General features: G+C 40.8%; 1 protein-coding gene across 1 annotated transcript in view; it reads right to left on the bottom strand.

Moving 5' to 3' along the window:
• The window catches only part of FNDC3B (fibronectin type III domain containing 3B), a 209,646-nt gene that overhangs the window by 165,465 nt on the left and 27,857 nt on the right, over positions 1-16,324 (bottom strand). The window contains exon 2 of the mRNA XM_050902344.1: positions 3,801-3,939. Within this exon, the coding sequence (XP_050758301.1) occupies positions 3,801-3,911 (111 nt within the window). The 5' untranslated portion in view covers positions 3,912-3,939. The remainder of the gene's footprint in view (positions 1-3,800; positions 3,940-16,324) is intronic.

Genomic DNA, 16,324 nt, shown 5'->3' on the forward strand with positions numbered 1-16,324 from the left:
TAGGACACAAAATAGAGGCATGAGGTGATTCAGTCAATTTACGACGAGTGTTATTGATAGCGAAGCCCACAAGTGACAGATCCTGAACCCCCTACTTTATCACAAGTTAAACACACTCCCAAACAAGCAGTTAAAAAAAAAATAAAATAAATCAGTATATCTTTGTAACAAATTGCTCTGATAAGCAAGAAATTTTAAGATTCATGAAGTTCTAGCAAATTCTGTGTTTCATTGCATTCACAAAGAAACATGTTTGTGAGAACAGTCTGAGAGTTTGCCCACTATCATCCTTCAGTTAAAATTCCTTCAGAAAAGTTCATTCTAGAGATTTCCTACATAGCAAACGCTGCCCATGGGTTAATTTTGCTAATGTTACTTATCTGTCATCTGTTCTAGTCTAAATGCCTTCTCTAAGACTACTGAATCTGCTTTAAAAGTCGGTATATTTAAACAGAAGGAAACTTCATCACCCTTTATCCGACAGCCATTTTTCATGGACTGATGCTTCTCAATTCAGGTATCTTAGATGTGTACCAGTTATAAACCTTTTTCTTCTTGAAACAACCCTTCCATATGCAAGTATCCTCCCCTCTCCCCAAAAAGGACATTTCTGCAAGGATATACAAAAGAATTTCAAGAAAGTATGAAGAAGTAACTCTAAATCTTGGCACAAAGTTCATTCACTCAGCTCAGCTGCTGTTCATGTACAGTACAAAACCCAGCTAAACGCTTTGAAGCTCTTGCAAGGTGCACAGACTACTTGTGCTACAAGAAGGTACCAAATCTTGTTCCTCATTCAGATGTACTCTCGTCTCCCCTATTCAAAGTGTGTGACCCTAAAAGACAAGAACAAGCACACACAGCACTTCGTACAGTGCCTGGGCTCGAGCCAAATAGTGAAAAAACAGGGTTTGGCAAACACACCTTTACAAAGAGCAGGCAAGCAGAACACTTGGTACACTACTGCAGGTGCAGTGAGCAAACCAAGCCGAAATAAAACTTCCCAAACTAAATCGCCCGGCATTCCGCACAGATGTGCTATGGCACAGCTAGCTGCCCCTCCGCTTTATACTCCAAGCTTTTTACAGCTTGGAGTGGAGTACCTACAGGAAACCATTGAAATTCTTGGACCAAAAGGTTAATTATCACTCCTCGAATCCCCACAGGAGTTACAAGTGGATTAGAAGCAGAAACACAGTAAGCAGCAGCTCTGGAAGGGACATGAAAGCATTAAATACAGTCAGCAGTAGTGGAAATTAAGTGTGGGAAACTTTAAAAAAAAAAAGTGCCAGTGCTAGAAATGCCATTTTGGGTAGTCTAAAGAAGAGGGATTACTGTCAAGCAGGCAGAGACATTCCTAGCTCTGCCCTGCACAGCTCTGCAGCACTTACCCCAGGAAGATAAAACAATTGAAAGTTCCTATGCAATCGTCTTACAATACAGGACTGTTTACTGGCAGAATTGCCTTTTGCATCCCTCTCCATCTGGCTGCTGGTAAAGCTGAAGTGTTTTACCAGCTCCAGTCTTCTCTTTTCTACATATATAAGAACTGGTCTTTTGAGAAAAGGCTTTTCTCTGAAGCTCAGCGTTTCCAGGTACAGCTCACAGCACAGCTCTACCATGCTGGCATGGCTGAGGCTTCCCATATCCAGTAACACATAAGGGTCAGCAACGGCAAGTGCATCCAGAGCATCTCATCAGAAGCAAGTCTTCTCAGCTCCAGAGCACAAGGCACTGATCTGCATGCTGGCCACACTGCAGTCTGGAAAACTCCACATGCTTCATCTCTCACTAGCTGAGCCGTGATGCTTTCTTACCACCAGCTTCTAATAGAGACTGTAACTAACCCTGGAAAAGCACATGTCCTTATAAAACTAGCACCTATTTATGTCGTAATATAAACCATCTTTATTAAGGAAGTCATTCTTACATGAAACTAATCTGAAGGCTGTTCCTGCCTTACAAGTAACTAAGATAAATCTCTTTCAACAGACACGTAACATTTGCTTCTACATTACATACAAATCATGTTAGGAACAATTACCATAGTCCATTTGCTGCTACTATATGCAAAGATCAAACAGAGCATTTATTCCAATTTCATTCCATTTTAGAACTGTACTTTTAAAAAGTGAAGACATCAACTAAAGCTTCAGGAATAGGATGAAAATGATAAAGCATAAAGGCAGCTAAGCTTTGCAACATATGAGGGCACATCCACACTAGAGGCCAAAAGTGTCACAGAAAACTGGTATTCCAGCTGCAAGTACTTCAAGAGATAAGGTGATGAGGTCTACAAGCATCGTCCAACAAACATTTATGCAGAAAAGGAACCTGGCCCAGAACTGTTCTGCTGAGTCATATTTGCATAGCACAGCAAAAACAAAAGTAACACACTTCCAGTATGTCAGCAATTCTTTTTTCCCAAAACATTAGATGAGAAGCTAGTTTAAAGGCAACGGAGGCATCTGCCAAGCAAGGCTGCTGAATCATCACTGATGGGGAAATTCAAAGACTGGACTTAGAGCCCCATCTCAAAGGAGGGCTCAGAAGACTTCATTTATTCTTTCTGTACTACAGAAGGACCCACTGGACAACCTAACCTGATAAATGGTTTCCAGCAAGGAGGAAAAGGCATATTTAAGGAACAATTATCCTATCCAGTATCAATAAGATCGTGCCTTCACTTAAGCGTATTAATATTGGACTTGGTAAATAGAGCCATTAAAAGCTTTCTTTTCTATTTTTTCAAGTTGAAGCACGCTGTGCAGAAACGACTTTAAAAAAAAAAAAAATCACAGCAATGAAAATCTGTATCGTCCTGAGAACCCAGATAAGCAGACAGACTTAGAAGCTTAGAAGAAAAGCAGAAATTATTCTTCCTCTCAAGGTCGGTGTAGCTTAAAACACAGCTTGGAGGGAAGAACAAATGATCAAGGGAATGAGAAGTAACAGAATGACATTTTGTATTGATTCATGGAGGACAGCTTACTTCTACCTTGGTTAAAATACTTTGCTGAAATGTCTCAAATCAGGAGGGAGCCAAATTGAGTAAACACAGAAAAATTGCTACAGTAGATGTTCTACAAAGAGAAACATTAACCCAAGATGACAGGTTTGGCAATCTACCAACTATCAGCTTGAACCTCCAGGCTGTATCCCAACATGAAGGCATCGCTATGGTCTTGTAATCATTCTACCTACCTCTGATCAAGCTTATTAGAGAATATCTCCTAGGAAAATATGAAAGCACCTATAAACCTGCCTTCCTGCAAAAGCCCACTCAAAATTCACTTCTGCCCCTCTAAGGTTTATAATAAAGCACAGGGTAACATATAAGACTGCCGGGATCAGTACACTTAGGTAAGCAAAGAATAGCAGATATCACACGACTCTTGTCTTCAATTGTCCATTTCTTTCTTTCTTTCCCTTTTTTACAATCTCAGCATTTTTGTTTTAAGTTCTTAAAATCTCATCACAGATACTAGCAAGATGACTGGACAACAGCTAGCACAAGTTAACTTTCTGCAAAGCCCTCAAATATGTAGCATTTATAGCCATTATTTCAATCCCATTGTTTTAACTTCAATGAACACATATGCAAATAATCACATTAAATTTAATGGTACACTTAAAGCATTGCTTTTAATGTCTTTCCAGAGTAAGTGCAGATTTCTACCTTCCAGGAAACATTCTGCCCTCCCTAGTGCTAGTGAAAACCATCTTCCCCATCTTCAAAATCCCTTGGTGGCCCACAAATAGTTTCTTTAAACCAGCCACTTTCTGCAAAGCTCACTGACCTGCTGCGATCCATCGCCATTCACGATGTGAGGCATCATGGCTACCTCCCCGTTCAGCAACGGTGGCAGCTCCAGCGGAATTTGGTCGGTCATCATCATTGTGACGTACATTCATGGAGAATTTTCCTCAACGGGCTTCCTGCAAGAGAAGCATCAGTTAAAGACCCTGGAAAACCCACTTAGTACTTTAGAAGGTCACCGACATCCACATGGATTTTGCCATTAAGGTAGCAACCAAAGCAGGTCACCTGCTTTTGTAACAGGATGCATACAGGAACTTGAGGCGCTGAACGGAGGTTTTAACTGTGAGATCAAGAGCATGGAAAGTCAAGTTTCCATGCAAGACTTCCAAAAACCAACTAGCCAGATTTCCACTTTTTCCCACAATTATAATCCCCAGCCCTCATCGCACTGCTGAAATAGGCAAGTTCTGAGACACTTGGAGGAAGATTTACTCTGTTCCTAAAAGTCAGCATCCTGCTAGCTACCACAGCTCTTGGAACTACATCATCCGTGCAGTTAAGGTGTTACATCAGTTTCACTCAATAGGCACAGTTCAAAGCCAAACACCTTTATTTTCTTTCTAGGGCCCTGTGAACAGCGTGAACTGCCACCTATAACACAAAGAGCAGGCGCCTGACTTCCACTTAGTCATGATCCAAAGGATTAAGGTTTCTGCTGGAGCAGGAGGGACAGCACATCCCCAAACTCTGAACACCCTGCACTATACAGAGGACAACAGAAGATGATCTCACTTAAGGATTTGTGAAGAATCGCATATCACTTCCAGCACACCCTCCCCCTTCACAGCTAACTGATGTGATATGCAAGCATCACTAAAACCGTGGGGAGATATTGCTTTGTAAAAAGAAGTCTTAATTCAGCATTAAGGGGACCATCATACTGTTTTATGGCGCAATAATCCAGTTCTTTACCGAATAAGATGGGTGACCTAACCACATAGCTTATCTAGACTTCTACACAAGAACTCCTAAGCAAAGCAACCTTACAGGTCCAGTGCTGATTCAGCAGCCTCCTTAGTACCTCTCATGCCAGAGAATCCCAAAGTCCTCCTGAATAATTTCATATACATCACAAATTCAAGTTAGAAAAAAAAATATGCTGTGACTCAGGTGGCTGATAACAGCCAGGTAATCAGCTGGCACAAGACCACCACAGTACAGAGAGGGGAATTTTTGGCAAAGACCAACAGGGAAATCTCCACTCACGAGGAAAGTGGTGTGGGATCTAGTATTTACATGGAGCACTTGACTACAGAGCCATAAACCGGGAGTTTAATTCATCTGCTCCGGAGGGAACGAAGCGCTGAGCCAACCTCACCAGGGCTGGAGCATGCAGTTCCACAGATGCTGCATGCTGCAAACCTAACACCCCCGTACCTGCTCTGCCCCCAGGTGCTGCCAGGCTTTAAATTTAGGGTGTTTTTTAAAATTTTTTTTCAGTTTAACAACTAAACTGATGGTTTAGTTGAAATATGCTCTCTCCATTTTCATCAGCCTCTTCCAGAGCTCGTCAGAATCCCATCACCTGCAGAGTGACTTGACGATCCAAAGCATCAGCCTGACCAGGAGCTGGTACTCCAGCTCCTGAAGAGGACCACTTGTGTGATTTAAGAATGATGGCGGTGCCCACACAGACTGAATCACATCTATCCTTTCATTCTTATCACACAGGCCCCCTTCACATCTAAGTGGTACCAGAAGACTAAAAGTGGATTTGTTTTTCAGAAGATGTGCAAACTTAGCCCTGTTAAGTTTGATGTATGGCTGGACCATACATCTCAAGACTGGCATTTTAATTTAACTCAGTACCAGATTTAGCATGACTCTCTCAGCTCTTTTCTATGTTCTTATCCGCGTGAAAACACCACTTTTCTAATCTTCACTTCACTGAGATATAAACAGAGGCAATCTCTTTTCATCCACCTTTAAACGAAACCCCTCCTTTGATCTGAGACTCAATTACAGGACAGAAGTTCTCAGAAAGCTTGAGACACAGTTGTCAAGAGGATGGTACATCCACAGCCGAGTTTCCAAGTCCTGTCTCCTGCCTGCATCAACTGCTTTGTCCCAGAGTCTGGCAGTGTTTTAGTCCTACTGTCACCACTACCCTGAATAATCTGCCCTGCAGCGCATACACCCATGGAGTAAGGAATAAGGACACTTACTGAACACTCCTGGAGCCCACAGGATCAAGCTCTCTGATCCGGCATGGATCTGTCGGTAACCAAAGCCTCCCTGGCTTAGTCATTCAAAGTTCTGACCCAGCCATTACATGGGCTATAGAAATCTGTCCGACAGCCCAGAAGCTTTGCTCAACTCATTTTCCCCCTGAAGTTTTGCAAAGTTTTGCAATGTTTGGAGCTGCTTCCTAAACCTTTTGCTTCTCATTACTTCACAGTCTCAGGTTTTAATTCTGAGAAATATCCAAGTCCACAACCAATATTCATAGGTGTTGGGTTTTGGGGGTGGAGGGGAAGGAGTGGGGCAGTGTGATTTGGGTTTTGGGGGTTTTTGTTTGTTTGTTTAAAATTATGAGGAAGAAGAGAACATGTGAGTTTTTGAACCATTTCTTAAATGCTTGGGATTAAGAAAGGACTGCAAAAGCCTAACACTGAACACCAGTGAGAACACTGGAGTTAGCAGCTTTCAATGGAAATAGACCGATTGAGTCAATAGGCAGTTGTACCTCAAACTACATTGGTTATACATGTAGTTATGTATCTATACTTTTTGTGTGTGTATACGTATATATATTCATATAGAAATAAAGATTATTTTAAAAGAATGCAATGTTCATAGAACTATTTTAAACCCATGTAAAACAATACCCCCCTCCCCCAAATAAATGACACGTTCATCTAGTCCGAATCTGAAAGCTTTCAGCTTTAGCGGAATTTAAGCGTCACGCCGATGCTATTTTCTTAAGGAAAAAAAGCCAGACTGTAGCTTGAAGCTACATATTTTCCTAGTAATATTTCCATTCCAGGCACAACAACCAATATGTTGACATTTATTTGCTACATGTCATTATTTAAAGTTTTACAGCTGCATTCCTTTTGCTTTATTAATGGTTTGTCACTACAGCCATGTCTACACTTGCCTCACTTTAAAGGGAGGGGGGGAGAAAAAGAAATAAAAAGGGCTTCCTTTATTTGTCAGGTCTGGTACGACCGCGCCAGAGGTAATGCCAGCAACAGTACTGGCTACACAGCACAGCCGGCCACAGGCATTTTTTTTTTTAAGCAGTATTTCACATAGACGTACTCCACACAGAGTTAGATGAGACAGGGTTACAACATCTACCGTGAGACTGGCAGACTTCACACCAAAGCCAAAACCTTTGGAAAAGGCTTCACGCACTTTTTTAGCTTATTTGCTCATCCATCCTACTTAAAACAGATTTATTCACCATGCATTCACACCCCTCCTGAAACCTAGCGTTCCCCCTACAGGGGATGCTCACATAAGCAAACTTGATTAATACAAAGAAGGTGAGGTTTGAACACAAGCACTTTCTTTTTCCTGTAAATTCAGGAACATCACTGGAAGAAAACACCAGACAAGGACTCAAAGAGCCAGGTCACATTTCAGGATATGAGAACTCTTCCTTAGCTAAAATATGAACTGCCAAATACTAACCCACAGCTTTTTTTTCAGGTACTAACTCAAATTTGGGGTTTTGTCTAGAAAGCTGACTATATTTAAATTTAAAAAAGATATTTCCTGTGCGTCTACATTCCCTAGGTTTGGCTGGGAGGGACCACAGCAACGCCAACATGGAGCGAGAGGCTGCATCTCCCTGTCTAGCTACCTCCAGGAATACGGGAAATCACAGCTTCCAATCTTGCTGTAGAGCAAGGAAGAAGAAATAACCATCCAAATTTGATGTTTCTCTCCCTAAACCAAACTTCCAAACCTTCTAATGTTTGCAAGTTACTCTTACAAACCTGATTTTCAATTCGGTACTGCAGTCTTCTACCGATCACCGAGATGACTCTGTTTCCTTGAATTAATTCAATATGTGAATTAGTAATACATAAATTAGTTGCACATGGCACTAGGGAGAAAATTAAAACACACAGAAGAACAAAGTGCAACTATCTAAAAAGCAATGCCCATGTATGGTGAATTAATATGACCCAACGGGTTACATCAGAGTTCTCCCAAAATTCCAAAAGCAGTGTGAACCACATCAAGATATCCAAGTCCTACTTTTCCTAGAAGGTTTTACCCATGCTATTAATGGGGCTATAAGCCAAGAACATTTTTCTTTTTGTGATTTTTTTTTTCCACCTTCTGTGTTTTACAAAGCCGAAGAACCTCTTCCAGCTATGGCAGACAAATTGAGAGAACCTGGCAAAAGCATGAGGAGTTCTGAATATTCCAGTCCTGTGACCGCTTTCTACAAAGGCTCAATTTTTATTTCCCTGCAGCAGATCATTAAAAGCTACTGAACAAAGTGTTCTGCTTTTTTATCAGAATCATCTGGAATTACAAAGATGACAGACAGCTTTCCAATACCTAGTAGAGGCACATATCCTGGTTTATTTAATATACAACAAAAATTCAGTACTAAATGCGCATTTGCAGTTGTGCAGTGCTTACTTGGGGTTATTCCATCCGATTAGAAAAGAACATACTGCGTAAAGAGTAAGAAGCTATACCACCTTCAATCCTAGCATTACTATAGAAAATATTTGAAACACACAGTATAAAACTTTAAAAGAAAGAATTTTCTCTTTCCAGCCAAAAAAAAAAAAAAAAAACAACTTACAATTTCAACATGATGAAGTTCATACACAGATGGTGCATGCACACACACACAAGCCCAAACAGCCCATGCAGCAATTAATAAACAAGCAAACAAAAACTCCTCAGATTTTCTACAAGATTTGTCCTCAGGCATGACGAGCAATTTGTCCATGGCCCAGCCACCTCCCGAACCAGCTGTGACCACAGCCCCTCCTGGCCACCAGCCACATCATTGAACAAGACCATCCATTTCTCAAACTGCTTTCCATGAGATTAAGCTCGAATGCTACTCGGCAGCGGCAACCCTCAGAGAAAGCCAGAGGCGCACTGGTGCTCAACCTTCCCTTCCTAAATTTAGGATAAATTAATTGTCGTGATCAGTAACCATAAGCTATCCTGCCTTTATAACAAATGCCAGAATTACATGGTATTGGCATGTATGGTGTACACGTGTCCAGTCCCCCCTGAAGAAAATTAACCTAAAGCATTCCTTGTAAAGACAACTCAGACCTTGAGAGCGGCTTCAAAGATGACAGAACCTATTACCCAACAAAAAGCAGTTTTCTTGAAATAGAAATTTTCTCCACTGATTCTTCAAAGTCATAAAAACCCATCCCATTGAGGTTGGGGAGAGAAGGAGAACCTTGCGTCAGAACCATATATTTTAATTTTTTTTTAAATATCAGGTTATGTAGTCTAATATGAGCTCCTTTCTACCATTATTTTTTATATATATGTATTATATGAGCCCCTCTTCTACTATTCTGCACGTAATGGGTGCTCTTCTCTTGCACAGCAGTTGATGCACTGATCAGAGAAGTAGTCCAACACATCAGGAACTTCCTTGGTAGTTTACAACAATGGGAAAAGCTAGTTCAGGTGTGACATCAAAAGCCAGCGTCTTTTGATGCTATAACTGGTCTAATGACCAGCTGTCACTTAAAAGGGGACTGTTTCTCCCCCCTACCAGCCATTTTCCCTGGCTTGTCCTGGGGCAAACCAGGTTCTGCAACGAGGACTTTCAGAAATCGGCAGTTCTCTGACCGCAGAAGGAAAGTATTTGTGATATCTGATCTGCATCCTCCAAACCACATCCTAATAGCACAACCAGCCCAAGCGCTCCACTGTCATCTGCACAGTTAGTTTCACCGCAGACGGGTTCCCCCATCCACTGTACTATATTGACTCTCAAATACTCGTGTTGTTATAACCGGGAGAAGAGGAAGTAGGAGTTGCTTAAAATGGTTTTGCCATGGTTAAAAAATATGTATGGAATCACAGGCTCATGTCAGAGGGAGTCCCACTTAGCACCACTGAGAACTCAAACACAGCTTTAGAAACACAGGCCCCAAAAACAGGGAAGACTCAAATATTTCTAGAAGAAATCTCACTTTTGGAAAGCAATACAGTGAAATGCAATGAGAATAAGAAAATCCTTTTGCATTTGCAGCAGCCATTACCTGCAGCACACGTTATTCTTCTTCCATAAAAAGAAACATTCTTGGAACCATTTGCTATTTTCCAGGAGTTTGCATGCGGAATTGAAGAACCATATCGAAGTCTGGTATGTCAAATCATGTCACTGCTGATCATTATACAGTTGAAGAAATGGGTGCTTTTTCCAGAGATATTTTGAACAAACTCAAAAATAACTAGAGAGAAAAATAACTAGGAAAAAAGTTGCTAGTATGTACAAACAGAATACGTATACACAACCTCATAGACTTATTTGTACACACACACATTCAGACACTAAGAATTTAAAATGAGTACATGACCCACTAGAAAAGCTCCGAATGAGAAGTGCTTCTCCTGCACGTTACTGTTGATGCTGGTGTTTGCATGCAAGAGATGAAAGAGCTTACACACAGCCTCGTTTTCCTATTGTATCTTGTACAGCACACGTTGAAATTTAAGATTAATTAAAACATACATAACGCAATTATATTTTCACTGAAAAGCAGAGAGGTAAATATAGCTCCTTTCAAGAGACTCTTGCCATGGCTTGCCACTTGAATTCAAAAAGGAGTGGTAATAATTGTTCATGTAGAAAAGCCTCTTGAGACATGAGCAGTACCTGGAGGTATGCGCACAGATGGTTGGTCAAGGCACAAACAGTCTGGAATTTGTCTTGTCTGATGTGCGTTCATTAGTTTAGTTAAATCACATCCGTCTGAAGAGCAATTGAAACCTGAAAGCATTCTTTCTCTGTTTAATTGCAAACACGGTAGATTAATTTGAAAGCATCCAAACAGACTGGCTTCTTCATAACAATTTTGAAGAAATACATGCAATTTTAAAAATCTGTTATGACAAAAGAAAACGGATTAGAGGGAATGCATACCCACAAAGCTCACTGGCATTTTATGAAGAGGTAGTAAAATGCCTGCCGCTTGTTCTCTGTGCCATTTCACAGACAACAAGGCCACCAGTAGCTGGATCCTATCTCCAGCAAGCTGAAAAGCATAAACATCCTCTCAAAACTTAACCACTGTAATTAATCAGTGGGTTTATTCCCCTCTAGTTTATTTTTATTTTAAATAACAACACATTTCAATGTCCATGGTACATTCCATCTCTAAAGATGGAATTATCAGCAGTATTCAATTCTACAGGGGATGAAGGAAAGTTAACAGTGGTTTTCCCCACACTGGTGTGAGATTGTTAAGGCAGCTATCCAAAGGGTAATATGATATGATGATTTTCAGTAGTTTGCATTTATTTTGACCTAAAATTTGACCTCAAGTTTTCAAGACCCAAAACTCCATTATTTTAAAGAACAACAATTTTCCAATGCAACCGGCTGCATACCCCTCACAGGAAATGTTTGCAATTTAGCAACAGACAAACTATAAAAAAAATGGTCCCTAGCTCAACCTTGGGATGAAATGGCATAACCAAATAACTTCAAACACGTACCAGAACCAAGCATCAGGAATGGAGTGATCAGGTCAAGCAGCTTCACGCAGGAGTGTCTTATTTCACGAGGCAAGTACAACTAATCAGCATATAATAGCTCTGATGAAATACCAGAATAAAGCAAGCTGGTGCACAAAGGAGTCTTTTACCAAAGGAAAGCTTCAGGCCACTAGGGTTTTTTTTTCCCCCTTGGTTTTCCGGAGGGCAATCTTGTGAAAACTTGTGTAGGAAAAGCCAGCCCACCCTCCTCCCACCACCGCACACACCTGGGGTGCGCACGTGCCCCGAGGGCAGTCATATTCGGGTGAAAACGTCATGGCGCTAGATTTAAGGGAATAAAATACAGCAGAAGTGAAACAGATCTCCAAAATTTTTATTAGGCTTATATTAGCTATGGCTGAGCAGAAAGCCACAGGCAGACGAGCTAATCCAACAGCTCCACAGTATTCTCACTTCTGCAAATAGTATTACAGCAGCAAATTCATCTGCTGCTCAAAATCAATTCTAAAACCTGGAAAAACACCACGGTTACAGCCTGCACCGCTGGTGTAAGAGCAAGCTACACATAGAGAAAACTTGTATACAACTCACACTCACCATTTGGGTTTTTCTGTGCTTTTTCTTCAATCTAAAAATTAAGTTAGTCATTTTTGCTATTTATACTCCTTTCCTTCTTCCATGTCTTCACACCTTTCTTTCCTCGCCTTCCTCCATATTAATCACAACACATAAAGGGGACTCACAAAGGATATAGTTGAAAAAATTTCTCACAGTATTTCATAGCACTTCTTCCAAGCAGCAATAGGCTGAGGTTAACTCTTCTTGCACAACAGTGGCCAATTATTTTTTTCCACTGTTTTTTGTACTGTTCTTTCTTTACGTTTTTAATTTGAATTTTTTACATTCAAAAAATGTCTAATTATAAAATTTGCTCTGACACAATTTGATTTAAATAGCAACTACTTTAAACATTTTTTTTTTAAAGGGAAATTAATTTATGCAATTCCAAAAATACAAGCAGTAATCAACATTTTGAACCAATTTGTTCCTGCTTATCCACCCTCACAGAAACATCTGAGTAAGAGAGTTCTGGGTGCTGATCAACCGACAGCTCTACAATACACTACCAATTGCACTCAGCATCTCTGTGCTTTTCCAGAAGACCACAAGCCACATCAAACAGGACAGACATGAAGCAGAACCTTTCTGTTCCAGTGACATCCTCCTCTCCACTGGTCAGCAGGAGAAGACAGAGCTCTTCCAGCTGCGGTCCCCCTGCGTGCCAGGGCGAGGAGTGGAGGATGACAGTGCCCCCCGACAGCTCTCCATCCCACAGCACAAACTGGTCCCCTAATGGCAAAGGGCCATTTTGTGCAACGGAGACAACATTGCGCATTTCCTAATTAAACGATAATCCTTTTCAGGTTCTCTACACTCTATATTGCCTCTGACAAAAGCAATTTGTAAATGAAATTCACAACATCACAAAAGATGTTCAGGAAGCTTAAACACTGTTTCAAGCAAATACCAAGTTATTCCAACTATTTGCTTAGGGAGGAACAAACCCCTTCGATCCAGACCTACACCTGTCTAGAATTTGGGCCCCGATCCTGCAGACATTTGCACTAGGGTACATCTTTATGCACTCTTAACAGTTTTACTAGTGGTGTACTTAAGTACTGAACTCCCTCGGATCAGGGCTGTGACCCCATGCACATGCCCAGGGACACAGGCAAAACCTCTACACAAAGAGAAGTTCTTGCACAAAGGTGCAAGTCAGATAAGGCGTACGCTTCATCTGTTTGCTTTCTTCCTCCATTTAATAGCCAAAGTATTAATCACGGTTAGAGGTTGATAAGCATAGCATGTGGCAATAAATACCCTCCCCTTCAACCCTGCTCTCTCAAATAATAATCTCTCTGCAATAATATCACAAAGACCTTGGTTATCTCTTCCAGAGTTCCTGTGCAGCGGAGAATCTACTGAAATCAATGGGGTGGTTTTTTGGGTTATTTTACCACTAATTAAACTACGAGAAAAAAAAGGATATCTATCATATCAATCTGCAGTGCCTGAAAAGCACGCATACCAAATTCCATTTACAACAAGGTTTCAGCACACCTTTGTGCAAGGCAAACTTTTTTGTTGTCGCCATTCACCGCTAACCTGACTCCAGGCTGACGCTGCGCTGACAAAGTGGCTCATTGTGTTATTGTGGGAAACCGCTTCGGAGAGATCTCCCATTCAGCCCTGGGATTCAAGAACAGGCATTCACACGGAGCAGTCGCTGCAAGGGAGCACCTCTGGGTAGCTGCTGGAGAAGTTTCTCATGTAGAAGGAAAGTTGAAGCCATTAGTATCTTCATGCTCACAGGATCTAAGTGCCTAAACCGCACGATTAACAAAAAAACCAACCCAAACCCCTTCACCCTAGAACTTTTCAGCATCAGGAGAAAAAGTTAATTTAAAGTTTTGTTTCACCATCCCTCACTTTCACAGAACAAAGTAAAATGTGCAAGAGTTTTTTACTTTTCTAAACTGCTTCATGAAAATGAAGATAGTATGCTACCTAAGAAGGTTTCTCTTAATTCCTGATAGACAGGAATTCATATTAAAAAAAACCCAAAACCACTAACCCAAAACCCACAAACTAAAAAGAAACCACACACACAAAATCATCAAATCATTGTTCCATTTTCGATTGAGTAATTTTGGTATCCAGCACCTCACAGGAAAGAAGCCTCCCCTACTCCAGGGATCTGATTTTTATCTCCAATGATAATAAAGCATCAAGGAATCAAAAACACCGAATCTTTAAACGCAGAGTACTAATGGGTTTTGTTTTCTTTAAGGTGTGAATCCATAGGGTCTCTGTTTATCCAGACAGAAAATGCTGAATCTCCATCATGCTGAATATGCCAACTGATGCAGCTATAAAGCTCAAGTTATCTATTAAATGGTTGAAAAGGGAAAACCTTTGGTTTTTGTTACCTGTCTGAAATGGCGCACAGTTTGTAACAGACTGGAGGAGAAATGAAGTTCTGTTGATACAGCAGGAGACAGTCCAGTGGGGTTACCAGCACTTAGGTTGTCCATATCCAATTTAATTCTGAATCCTCACTCTTCTAACCGAGTTAATTCCCACTCTCTGCCAATTCATTCAGGCAATGGAAGGCAGAAAGTTATTCTCAATGAAAATAAATTGGTATTGTTCTTTGATAATAAGCAACACAGTGACGTACTGGACAACTTATATTATGAATTGGGAAACCTACATCGCTTAAAAAAACTACACCAAACCCAGCAGTGTTGGCTGAAAGGCAGCCACATGGCATGGTACCAGCGAGAGAGATGCTCTCCCCTCCACCTGCACTGGGTGCAGTCAAAAGGCAACAGCTCCAATCCTATAACTCTTAGTTACAGGAGTTACTCATTACTAAGTTACAAGTCTTCGTTAATTAAAATTTCCTAATATTTCACCTATTGACTTTGATACTACAGCTTTCACTGTTAGCAGAATATGAAGAGGTAATAGCAGTACTGAAAGGTTAACACACCTTACACTCATTTTTCACATAATGAAAAATTTCTGAAGATTGATGGAAATTCTCCTAAATCCTAGAACAAGCAGTGCACACCTTCCAGTTCACAGCACATTGCTAGCCAGGCTCCTTTGGGAATAACCCCTGAAAGTGTGAATCTAAAGGCAACCTATCGTTCCTGGTTCTTTGTGGGGTTTTTAATTATAAAATAATATCCAAAATATCCTTATCTGCAATTGTGCTAGGCACTACTTTTAGCTCCAAAACAGGAGAAAACATTATGGAAGCTTGCTGTTACTGTGAGCTTAGGCTGGAAGGTAGGAAGACATAGAAAAAAGGGGAGGAAACGAAGCAAGAAAACAACGTGTTCTTACACTAGGTCTGCAGATGGATACCTAGAGTTTCTTGTTTCCTAAAAACTTGGAGGACATAGCTGTGACCATCCAAGCCTATACAGACCCCATTTAGGATAAAACAGTTCACATTAACCTGCAGGCTCCCATTAAAAATGAACCTTGACAGAAGGCAGCTCAGGTGCTTTATAGGACACAGCTGGACACCCACGGCTGCAGAGCAATGGGGACAACACTGCTACACGTTGGAGACGAGCCGTCACGCACTAGGAAGCTCACATAACTCTGGAGAAAATAAATTTTAAAGATAAAGAATAACCAAGGGGCCTCAGACAGCAATGCAAAGTTCTTTGGGGAGAGTCAAGAGGCACATATACAAGATGATAATAAGAAACAGAAGTTGAGCGAGGTGAAGGAGGGTGAATTTCTCCACATTCAAACTGCAATAATTTTTTAATGCAAACTTATTATTTAATCAAAAGGGCACAGTCATGCTTCTTTGTGTTTCCCTATTGATACAACCACACACAGCTCCAGTGAAGTCAATTAAACCCTGGAAACTAAAGCTAGCTTTCCGCAACCTTTAAATGACACAATTCTAGTCAAGCAAAAAACTTAAATGGACAAGCAGCAGAAAGCAAACCAACTTCCAAGCTTCATGCCACGTGTAACTGCAGTTTCATCTTCCCTTGTTACACTTGGAGAAATTCATTTCCATAGCTGCATACTAAACTGCAGAGATGCAAGAGTCTAGAGTCAGCATTCAAATACATTTAAGAAACCCACAGAAAGGAAGAAGTTGTACGCCATAGAGGTGAACCATGAGAAGGTTGGTCTTACCGAACATCTGCGGGCTTTTGATCGAGAGAAAAAAAATTTCCTAACTTAAAAGTGCATTTGTCTTATTATTTCTGCTCTGTGAGATACCAGAGTACA

The sequence above is a fragment of the Gymnogyps californianus genome, chromosome 10 (genome assembly GCF_018139145.2).
Source record: "Gymnogyps californianus isolate 813 chromosome 10, ASM1813914v2, whole genome shotgun sequence".
NCBI classification, from domain to species: domain Eukaryota; kingdom Metazoa; phylum Chordata; class Aves; order Accipitriformes; family Cathartidae; genus Gymnogyps; species Gymnogyps californianus.